Genomic DNA, 12,128 nt, shown 5'->3' on the forward strand with positions numbered 1-12,128 from the left:
ACAGTACTGAACCAGAATAATTATTTAGGAGCACATTTTTAGCATGATTTAAAAACTAATGTTCGAACGTCCGTTCGAAAAACCCTGGCGAAGTTCGAAGCCCAAAAACAGGCTTCGGGGACAGCTCTAACACACACACACACACACACACACACACACAAACTACAGCAGAGGATGAAGGAGCAGTAAGTAGATACACACACACAAACTAAAACAAATTTGTGAATTTGTATCTTTCTTTCTCTCCCTCTTTCTTTCTCTCCCACCTCTCAGGTTTCAGAAGTCTATGGGTGGAAATCCATCCTGGGCGGAGACCAAAGTCAAGAAAAAGAGCAAGAAGAAAGGTAGAAAAAAGGCCACATTTGTCTGTGGAGTAAAGAGTTGTCGTTTTAGAGTTGAGTTCATATGACGAATGATCTGTCTGTCTCTGTTTGTCAGCTAAGGATGACGACGATGATGATGACGAAGAGGAGGAGGATGACGACCTGCTGAGGAAGACGGGAAACTTTGTAGCTTCCTCTGACAGTCTGCCTGCTGCAATCCTACGGGTTTGTAGACCCGTCTGTTTTACATAGAGGCTAAAGCAATGCTGCCTCGTCTGTTTCACATGGAGGCTAGAGCAGGGCTGTCTCTGTCATCATGTCTGTTTCACATGGAGGCTAGAGCAGGGCTGTCTCTGTCATCATGTCTGTTTCACATGGAGGCTAGAGCAGGGCTGTCTCTGTCATCATGTCTGTTTCACATGGAGGCTAGAGCAGGGCTGTCTCTCATGTCTGTTTCACATGGAGGCTACGCTAACCTAATAAAAAAAAATTAGGCGCACACAAAGAAATTTAGGAGCACAGTGAAACATTTTCAAGTAACCGAGTTTATAAACAAACAATTTATTACATGCATATGATATTATACTGTGTGTGTGAGTGTGCATACTAAGGGACAAACATCTGTGCAATAGCACATACCACCAAAATCACACATTGGGCCATGCCTACTAGACTCAAAGGATATAGGTTGTCCAGCTGCTTTTGTATGTTGTAGTGTTGTCACGATACCAACATTTTGACTTTGTTACCGATAGGAAAGGTAATGGAATATATTATTAGATGACAGACATGGAAAGTTCTTTATACAATTCTTTAATTCATTATAATTTAAATTAATATTTTGACGCTGTTGAAACGTAAATAATAGAATTATTCTGTTACAGCTGCTGAGCTATATACTATAGCTAATGTCCATCAATATCTTCCTTTTGAATGAAGAATCAAGAGAGAGAGAGGATGCAAAGCTTTTCCTTACACATAGAAACAGCGTGACGACAGAGAGGAGAGAGAGAGGGAGAGGGAGAGAGAGAGATTTTTACCGCAACAAGGATGTAAAGCATTTTAGACCATTGGCCCTGTTGCTCGTTAGGGATGCCCCCCGGACCCCGGTTTTAAACGGGAACCGGTACTATATTAGAAAATACCCGAGTATTTATAAGCTCTGACGTCCTCGGTACTGCTATCGATACTCTAGAGAAATTATTATTATTATTATTATTATTATTATTTAAAAGTTGCGAACGATCCTCTCTGTCTCTGCACGAGAAGCGAGCCGCAGCCAGCGAGTCAATTATTACACACACTCCTCGCGAGTCGCTCGCTAGTGCTACACATAGACATCCGGGTACTACATACGGGTACTCCTTAATGAAAGTCCCCGACGCCCCGTGCTATAGCGCTCTGCACACAGACAGCAGCTCTGCATGCACTGAGTCGTGATCATGGCGGATAGAGCGAAGCGTTCTAAAGTATGGATATACTTTACAAGGGTCAATGCCGACAATGCACGTTGCCACAAGTGCAACAAAACATTTGCCAGTAAGGGTGGCAATACGAGCAAATCAATTTATCAAAACATCTGTTGGCAAAACATGATATTAGTGTGCAGAAATGCGCGTATTCGACTGCCTTGCGCGCAGTGTTCCATCTGCATCCACTGCAGCCGTAACCGTAAGCCAAGATACGGAGTTGCCTAGGCTAATAACGAATTATTACAAATAGGCTAATAAACAAAACAATTGTTTAGCTACAAATACTACAATCTAAACTTTTTATAGATCGTCAAGCTGAGGCGTCAGCCACTATGTCCCAGGCCAGTGAGCCCAGGGCCACCACACATCCTCCCTCCACCTCCCTCCACCACCCAAAGTCCTTTCTCCCTAGCAGCTAGAGGAAGGATGACAGAGGATAGGGTGAACCAGTGTCACAGTTCTGTTAGCCTTTTGCATTTGTTGTTTATTATAAAAAGTCTATAATTCAGAGTCAGACACATTTAAAACATTGTTGCTGCTGTTGCTGAAGAAATTATATTAATTTATTATATTTATTTATAAAGTTATATAAAAGAACATTGCTGCTGCTGTTGCTGAAGAAATTATATTTATTTATAATACTTATTTATAAAGTTGTATTTATAAATAATAAAGCAATGTTGATTCTGTTCTTAATTAATTGTCTTTTTTTCTTGCAAAAAAAGAACCAAAAAGAACCGATAAGAGTATCGATAAAGTACCGAACCGTTAAGCAGTATCGATAAGAGTAGTAGTATCGATAAAATCCTAACGATACCCATCCCTATTGCTCGTGGAGTTTTCCTTACACATAGAAACAGCGTGACTCGTGAGATAAGTTGTCACAGAGCTGTTAAATGCAGGGCTGAATAGCTAGATGTCATGTCATAAAATAGAAGGTCTGCGCAGCTCTGTGTATATTATGAAATGACAATTGCGTGTTGACACGCCCACTACGCAAAACCATTACTCGCACACTGTGCTCTTAACACTTTGGGTGCCGCGTTGTTTCCGGGGCCCATCTATTCAGTGCCACGCTGTAAACGATAGGAGTCCTTCACCTTGTTTGTAGAGCTATAACTATATTCTATATTATAGCTATGGATACAATACTATGGTCATTTGACACTGAGTTTCTTCTGGTCAAGATGCAAAAAAGAAAGAATTGTTCCATCCATACGTTCCCGTTTTATACCGTGGTGAATATAAGTATGGTTTTAGAGCGGTCTAGGGTAATTCATGGGAGGCCGGTAATAGCATGCAACGTGTATTATACTAAATGCATTGGCATTTCGTCCCTACACACGCTACAATAAAAAAAATCAAATTCATATGATAGGTATTACGTTTTTTGATGCTCTGAGCGCCACCAACGGCATACGTTGTGGAGTAACGTTACAGTAACACTTTCAGATCGCAATGAAGGCATGCTCGGATCAAACGCAAGATTGATATCGTATAGCCCTTACCTTGACTAGGATGTGCCCCAAAAAGAATATTCCAATTATCTGATCGCCATTCCAAGTAATTATGTCCATCGTGTCACCAACATAATCCATCACAAAACACGGATCGGGAGTACTTGATTCTTCTCAATCCGATCGGGACAACCGCTCCACTTGCCCGACAAAGAAAAGTCCGCCCGGACCCATATAATCGATGCGCAGCCCAAGACACAATGTTTCAAAGGGTGCTCGATACTGCCGTCTTGTAGGATGCGGCCGGTACTGCACCTTCGGAGTCCCAGTATGTAGGGGTGGACGGTATAAACGGTATACGGTATAAACGGTATTAATTTGCTCTACGGTATGGATTTTGACTATACCGTGTAACCGGTAGAGCAGCTCTAAAATAGCAATGACATCATGTAACCACAGCGCGACTATTTCAATCGTATTTGCCCCTAAAAATAGATAGAATTAGTCATAGATAATAGATATGTGCAAACTGGAAAAAGTTATTTAGGAGGCTTCGCGCAGTGGGCGTGTCAACACGCAATTGTCATTTCATAATAAACACATATCACCGCGGCGCACAGCAAGTTTCAATTTCAGTTCCTGGCATTTTTAACCAGTGGAGAAAGGTAAGAGATGTCCCTATCGTTTTTCTTATATGAATTATTCTACGTTAATAAAACATACCTGGTGATCAACTACAGTTTGCTGTAAACATTATGATATGCGTGTAGTGTTATGATAACGACGGCTGCAGCGGGAGCCGGGAGGACGGCGGCAGCAGTGGATTTGCGAATAGCATGCAGCTGCAGAGCCGCAGAGCCAGCGGCGCTTTCAGGTCAGGTCCGCTCAACAGCGCCCCCCCCACCCAACGGCTGAAAGCTGTGACCAGACCTGAAAGCGCTGCTGGCTCTGCGGCTCTGCAGCTACATATGCTTCTAGCAAAATCCAGCATCCAGCCCGGCTGTTTGCAATGGGAGCAGCACGGACTCTGGACTTATTTTATTTGGAATATAATGACTTTATACGCAAAAGTAGCCTAGTTTTAAGTTAAAATATTATAAATCTACATGCCTTGAGGATGTCATTCTTTATATAGCCTGCCTATCAGGCAAAAAAAATTATTCGAACGGAAACACTGATACCGTGATATATACCGTTACCGTCTATGCTTCAAATTATACCGTGATATACATTTTAGACCATACCGTCCACCCCAACCAGTATGTCTTTTATAGGAAACATACATTGAATAGGCCATTAAAATCGAAAAAAAAAAATCGGCCCAGAAACGTGTTAACACATGAATGGCACTGAATGTGTTAAATAATTTTTCCGGTTCACACAAATCTATTTTTAGGGGCAAATGCTAGTGAAATGTCTGCCTCAGTCATCATGTCTGTTTCATTTGGAGGTTAGAGCAGGGCTTCCTCTGTCATCATGTCTGTTTCATTTGGAGGCTAGAGCAGGGCTTCCTCTGTCATCATGTCTGTTTCATTTGGAGGCTAGAGCAGGGCTGCCTCAGTCATCATGTCTGTTTCATTTGGAGGCTAGAGCAGGGCTTCCTCTGTCATCATGTCTGTTTCATTTGGAGGTCAGAGCAGGGCTTCCTCTGTCATCATGTCTGTTTCATTTGGAGGTTAGAGCAGGGCTGCCTCTGTCATCATGTCCGTTTCATTTGGAGGTTAGAGCAGGGCTTCCTCTGTCATCATGTCTGTTTCATTTGGAGGTTAGAGCAGGGCTTCCTCAGTCATCATGTCTGTTTTACATGGAGGCTAGAGCACGGCTTCCTCTGTCATCATGTGTGTTTCATTTGGAGGCTAGAGCAGGGCTGCCTCAGTCATCATGTCTGTTTCATTTGGAGGTTAGAGCAGGGCTGCCTCAGTCATCATGTCTGTTTCATTTGGAGGCTAGAGCAGGGCTTCCTCAGTCATCATGTCTGTTTCATTTGGAGGTTAGAGCAGGGCTGCCTCTGTCATCATGTCTGTTTTATATGGAGGCTAGAGCAGGGCTGCCTCTGTCATCATGTCTGTCTGGGTGTACATGTGTGCGTGTGTGTGTGTGTGTCTCCATCTGTCTGTGTATGTGTGTGTAGTGTGTGTGTGTCTCCATCTGTCTGTGAGTACATACGTGTGTGTATTCATCTTTGTGTATCTCCCTCAGATGAAGAGGTGTCTCCATGCCAACAATGCCCGCCCCTCAGAAGACCGACTCACCACAGTCCAGTTCCACCCGTCGGCACAGGTCGTCATGACAGCAGGCCTCGACCAATCAATCTCTCTCTTCCAGGTACATTGAGGTTTCACTGTACCAGTGTGTTCGGAGCATAGACTGTTGACTGACGGCCACGAGGCAGTTTGACAGCTTGACTTGGAATGATTGGGGTTGGGTACCGTTCACATTTGAACCGATACCGGTTCCTGGAATTTGGTATCGGTATCCAATGGTTTTTAACTCTGTAATAACAAAAGAAAATTATTTCAGTTGTAAAAAGTTTCAACATTGTTATTTTTAAAAACAAAATAAATTGCATAATTATGTATTATGTTTTGAAATGTTTAAATATCAACATCATCTGGCCATCCTCGGTAAATATTATCAAACTCCTCTGACCTCGTCTGGTCTTTCCAAAGACCCAAGAGACGGGACTGTAATATATATATTTATTTCTGGAAAAGGCTCCCTCTTGTCTAGTATACTACACTTTTTTTTTTCTTCTTTTTTTTTGATCTTTTTCCCCCTCCTCTTTCCTCCGATTTTCTCCCATCCCAATGTTAGTCGTTATGCCAATTCCCAATCCCCTTTCCTGGTCGCTGCGCACTTACCCCCCACAGTCGGTCTGGGAGAGTGGAGGCTATCACATGCTTCCTCCGACACACGTCTAGCCAATCAACCACTTCTTTTCACCTGGCAGCGCGGACTCTCACTGAGAGGGTGTAACGTGTGGAAGGATCACACTACCCCCCTTAGATCCTAGCCACGCTGAGCAGGCGCCCCGACCGAACTGTAGGAGTCGCTGTTTACAACAACCCGGACCCACCCCGCCAGCTTTCCCACCCTCTAATACTGCCAATTGTATTAGGCGGCGGTTACACCTTTCGTATCATCTTCGTATTGTTTTCATATGCGTATCGCCGCGACGTCGTGCGCCTCGAGTCACACTTTCGTTTTTTTTTCTCGTTTTTGTCACCCGAGCACACTGATGTAGTACACTGCCAAAGCAGTAGGTGGCAGTAGGTGACAAACATGAAGGCAATTTCAACCAATCAGAACGAATGTGCCAATACACTTCCTGGAAGCTCCAGCAAAGAAAATGTCAATAAGGCAGGCGCCTATGCCGCGCCACCATCTTGCCTATTTACTCAATGCAGCAATTATTTTTCAGCAAAGCCTAATAAAAGTGCAATAAACAAAACAGATACATTCACTGTGTGTTCTGCCTGTCATTTGTTGATGAAACAAAACTAACATCAACACAAGTGACCACCAAGAGCGGATAGTTTAGTCTAAAAAACGATCGGTAGCATTGTTAGCTGCATGCTAACGTCAATGGAGTATGCCATTATAACAATATAGCATTGTGGCTAGAAGCTAACGTTAGCTCACGCTACTTAGCCAGCACCAAAACTGATGATATCGCGAGCTATCAGTAGTTAGATAACATTAGAGACAACGCTGTGTGTATTAAACAAAGGTGAATAGATGACTGGGCCATTTTGTTTAATGCTTGTTAAGTTGAAAGAGGAGCTCTGAGTTAACAGGGTCTGAATCCTGATAGCTCACGTTAGCCAGCTGCTCATGCAATCGGTAATGCTAGCAGAATGAATGGATGTAAACTTTATTTAACATATTGCATATGGGTACAATACAATACGGCTCAATACAAACAATTGTTAAGGGAATGCAGACTGTTGTAGCTTGGACTGGGGTCCTTCTAACAATAACTTGACAACACATGGTAGCTGAAGCTATTTGGGACACGGAGCTATGTCCCAAACACACACACTGTTGTCACCGGAAGGGCACGCAGATGGTATCTACTGCGCATGGGCGTTTTCGCAACAACGGCTAGCGTGCTGACTACACGCTGTTGTCGATTCGTTTTTTTTGCGTATCTCCAAACGCAAACACAATTTTGCGTTTCAGCCGTATCCACAAAAAAACACCAAAAAACGCATTTCTGTGTAATAGGGACATCAAACGTCGTCAAAAACGTATAAAAAAACGCCAGGAATACACTAGTCTAACCATGGCCTTAGTGTGAACGGCCAGCCAAGCTGGTGACAACGCCGGAGCTGTGAGCTGGATTCGAACAGGCGAATCCAGCGTCTCCGGCGTTTGGTGACGAACGCAATCTCCGCTACGCCACCTGACCGCCCAGTATACTACACTCTTGTACTTTATACTAAACATGTAAAGGTACTGAATAGTCGAATAGTTCCCAGTGACTATTGAATAGTAATTTTGTGAGTTTTCGCCCATCCCTAGTATGATATTGGATACAATGTCGTTCTATTGGATTCTATTATATGTTATTACTATTGTATTATGCACATCGTTGCGGGCAAGACCACCCGCATTTCATTGTATACTCGTATGCCGTGACAAATAAAACTCTTGACTTGAGGCATGTATACACCTTTACTGTTGGGGTTTTCAAGACTGAATTCTGTTTCCAAGATAATACTCCCCATAATATTCCATTTATACAGGCATATTGGTAATCAGGAATTCAAATTAGTATAAAGTCCTTATTCATTCATTCATTCATTCATTCATATCGTATAGGACAGTGGTTCCCAAAGTCAGGGTCGCGACCCAAAGGTGGGCCGCGAGCAGCCACGGGTGGGCTGCGAGATGATTTCCAAAAAAAAATAAAAAAAATAAATCACTTTTGTTTTTCTTTTTTTCTTTGTTTTTTGTCAGGCCACTGAACGTAGAAGCAGGCCAGGACAGTGTTTCTAGTTGTATTCTAAAATTCTATTCTATTGTATTCTAAAATGTGACTATAAATAAACAAAAACGAAAAATCTACTTATTTCAACGAACATTTCAAACTAAATAACAGATTATGCACATAAAACGCTGAAAACAACCGAAGCAACAATAGTATTTTAATGAGGCTATTATTATTATCATTATTATTTTGCAACAAGTTAGCCCTCTCATAAATAGCACATATAAATGAATAACTAACTTGAACTAACTTAATAGGATTGAAGTGATATTTGGCTTAAAAAATCGGTCGCCTGGCAAAAAAAAAGAAAAAAAAAGCCTGACGATGTGCATTGGGCCGCGGCTCTCTGATGCCTTATTTTCTGGGTCCTGGCCTGAAAAGTTTGGGAACCCCTGGTCTAGGATATCAGCTAGTATGTGAAATATTTGTGTGCATGTAAACACACGCATAGCCCATCCCTGTTGCTTAAAACTCTTTCTCTCATGCTCTCTCCCTCTCTCTCTCCCTCCCTCCCTCTCTGTCTCTGTCTCTCTCTCTCTCTCACTCTCTCCCCAGGTGGATGGTAAGACCAACCCTAAGATCCAGAGCATCCACTTGGAGCGATTCCCGATTCACAAAGCCCAGTTCAGTGTGGATGGAGAGATGGTGGTGGCCACCAGTCTGAAGAACAAGATGTTCTACCTCTATGACATGATGGAGGGGAAGGTGATGTCTGTCCCCACAGTCAGAGGTGAGGGGGGGGGGGGGGGGGGTCTGTCCTCACAGTCAGAGGTGAGGGGGGGGGGGGTGGTGGTGTCTGTCCTCACAGTCAGAGGTGGGGGGGGGGGGGGGTGGTGTCTGTCCTCACAGTCAGAGGGGGGGGGGGGGTGTCTGTCCTCACAGTCAGAGGGGGGGGGGGGTGTCTGTCCTCAGTCAGAGGTGAGGGGGGGGGGTGGTGGTGTCTGTCCTCACAGTCAGAGGTGGGGGGGGTGGTGTCTGTCCTCACAGTCAGAGGGGGGGGGGGGTGTCTGTCCTCAGTCAGAGGTGAGGGGGGGGGTGGGGTCTGTCCTCACAGTCAGAGGTGAGGGGGGGGTGGTGGTGTCTGTCCTCACAGTCAGAGGTGGGGGGGGGTGGTGTCTGTCCTCACAGTCAGAGGGGGGGGGGGGGGGTGGGGTCTGTCCTCACAGTCAGAGGTGAGGGGGGGGGTGGTGGTGTCTGTCCTCACAGTCAGAGGTGGGGGGGGTGGTGTCTGTCCTCACAGTCAGAGGGGGGGGGGTGGTGTCTGTCCTCACAGTCAGAGGGGGGGGGGGGTGTCTGTCCTCAGTCAGAGGTGAGGGGGGGGGGTGGTGTCTGTCCTCACAGTCAGAGGGGGGGGGGGGTGTCTGTCCTCAGTCAGAGGTGAGGGGGGGGGTGGTGGTGTCTGTCCTCACAGTCAGAGGGGGGGGGGGGGTGTCTGTCCTCAGTCAGAGGTGAGGGGGGGGTGGTGTAGGGGTGGGCGATATATCGAGTATACTCGATGTATCGCGGATTGTTCTACCCGAGATGTAGTACTGTACTATATCGCGAACATCGAGTATTAGTTTATATGGCGGCGCCCGCGGCCGAGAGACACTCAAGTTCAAGTTCTTTAATAGTTGTCATACAGAAGTACAGAATACTTTCATACAAAATGCTTCTTACTGTTACGCTCCAGAGACTGTGCTAGACAAGATAGTATCAAATAACATAATAACATAATATAGCATGAATTTAGAAGAAGAAAATGAGGTCACAGTTGTTCGGTATAGACATATGTACAATGTTCTGAGTTACCATATAATATACAATACACAATACTATGCAGTGTACTAATGTACAGTACTATCTAGTGCAAAGCAGAATGGGATGAGGTACAATTTTAGGTACAATTTACAGTAAGGTGGTGTCTCGCAGTGCTTTCCTCAAGAAGCGCTGCAGAGTGCAGACTCCTGCTTTCCTCTCTCTCACACACCCGCGGCCCTCCCACTCTACGTCACACACACACACAGAGACAGAGAGGCGGTGCCAAGTCAGCGGCTCAGCGCACATGTTGTTTGGAGGAGACGGGGAATGAGGAAAGTCGAGAGCGTGAAAGAAGAGTTTAGCGAGTTATTTATTTTATTTATTCCGAAACGGCAATGGAAGATGGAGGTGCCACTGCCGGGGCGGATGAACTGGTTCCAAAAAAGAACAGTACTGGATCCGTCGTCTGGCGGTGGTTTGGTTACCGCAAGGAAGATGTTGAACAAACAACCCGTTGCCACAAAAGGTAGCAGTACCACCAATTTGTTCCACCATTTAAAAATACACCCACTACAAAATGAAGAGTGCGTGAAACTCTGCATGTCCACATCTCCTGGCCCCACACTAAAGTCAAAGCAACCAGCCCAGATGCAAATTACTCTGGCTTCTTCATTTTCAAAAGCGATCCCGTATGACAAAAAAAGTAAACAATGGAGAGAAATCCATATCCAATCAAAAGGGCAACGGCGCCCTCTGCTGCCACATCACAGAGAGAGCAGGTTGAAACAGAGTTGTCTGCCTACTTGCAGTCTGTCGATGCTGACAGTGAATCAGATCCCCTACAGTGGTGGAAGATTTACCCCTTTTGCAAAATAAAATGTTCTAATAGAAACCACTAATGACTACAGTACAGTATAAATAAAGAATGGTTTAATGCAGACATATGTTGCAGGGACTACTAGAATCATCATGTTGGCGTGACTATTTTTTTAGAGTGCTTTAGAGGAAATGTAAAAATATCGCGATATATATCGCGATATAGCCAAAATATATCGCCCAGCCCTAGGGTGGTGGTGTCTGTCCTCACAGTCAGAGGTGAGGGGGGGGGGGGGGGGGGGGGCGGTGGTGTTGTCTGTCCTCAGTCAGAGGTGAGGGGGGGGGGGGGGGGGGGGTTGTCTGTCCTCAGTCAGAGGTGAGGGGGGGGGGGGGGGGGCGGTGGTGTTGTCTGTCCTCAGTCAGAGGTGAGGGGGGGGGGGGGGGCGGTGGTGGTGTCTGTCCTCACAGTCAGAGGTGAGGGGGGGGGGGCGGTGGTGTTGTCTGTCCTCAGTCAGAGGTGAGGGGGGGGGGGGGGGTGTTGTCTGTCCTCAGTCAGAGGTGAGGGGGGGGGGGGTGTCTGTCCTCAGTCTGAGGGGGGGGGGGGGGTGTCTGTCCTCAGTCAGAGGTGAGGGGGGGGGGTGTCTGTCCTCAGTCAGAGGTGAGGGGGGGGGGTGTCTGTCCTCAGTCAGAGGTGAGGGGGGGGGGTGTCTGTCCTCAGTCAGAGGTGAGGGGGGGGGGTGTCTGTCCTCAGTCAGAGGTGAGGGGGGGGGGTGTCTGTCCTCAGTCAGAGGTGAGGGGGGGGGGGGGGTCTGTCCTCAGTCAGAGGTGGGGGGGGGGGGGGTCTGTCCTCAGTGAGGGGGGGGGGGGTGTCTGTCCTCAGTCAGAGGTGAGGGGGGGGGGGGGGGGGTGGTGTTGTCTGTCCTCAGTCAGAGGTGAGGGGGGGGGGGGGGGCGGTGGTGTTGTCTGTCCTCAGTCAGAGGTGGGGGGGGGGGGGGGGTGTCTGTCCTCAGTCTGAGGGGGGGGGGGGGGGGGGGCGGTGGTGTTGTCTGTCCTCAGTCAGAGGTGGGGGGGGGGGGGGGGTGTCTGTCCTCAGTCAGAGGTGAGGGTGGGGGGTCTGTCCTCAGTCAGAGGTGAGGGGGGGGGGTGGTGTCTGTCCTCAGTCAGAGGTGAGGGGGGGGGGTGGTGTCTGTCCTCAGTCAGAGGTGAGGGGGGGGGGTCTGTCCTCAGTCAGAGGTGAGGGGGGGGGGGGGGTGGTGTCTGTCCTCAGTCAGAGGTGAGGGGGGGGGGGGGTGTCTGTCCTCAGTCAGAGGTGAGGGGGGGGGGGTGT

General features: G+C 46.7%; 1 protein-coding gene across 1 annotated transcript in view; it reads left to right on the plus strand.

The window, feature by feature from the left end:
* The window catches only part of utp18 (UTP18 small subunit processome component), a 36,373-nt gene that overhangs the window by 6,251 nt on the left and 17,994 nt on the right, over positions 1 to 12,128 (plus strand). The window contains exons 4-7 of the mRNA XM_084329407.1: positions 274 to 344; positions 439 to 548; positions 5,452 to 5,577; positions 8,801 to 8,975. Coding sequence (XP_084185533.1) covers positions 274 to 344; positions 439 to 548; positions 5,452 to 5,577; positions 8,801 to 8,975 — 482 coding nt within the window. The remainder of the gene's footprint in view (positions 1 to 273; positions 345 to 438; positions 549 to 5,451; positions 5,578 to 8,800; positions 8,976 to 12,128) is intronic.

Source organism: Notolepis coatsorum, assembly GCF_963971535.1.
Source record: "Notolepis coatsorum genome assembly, chromosome: 14".
In the NCBI taxonomy this organism is placed as follows: domain Eukaryota; kingdom Metazoa; phylum Chordata; class Actinopteri; order Aulopiformes; family Paralepididae; genus Notolepis; species Notolepis coatsorum.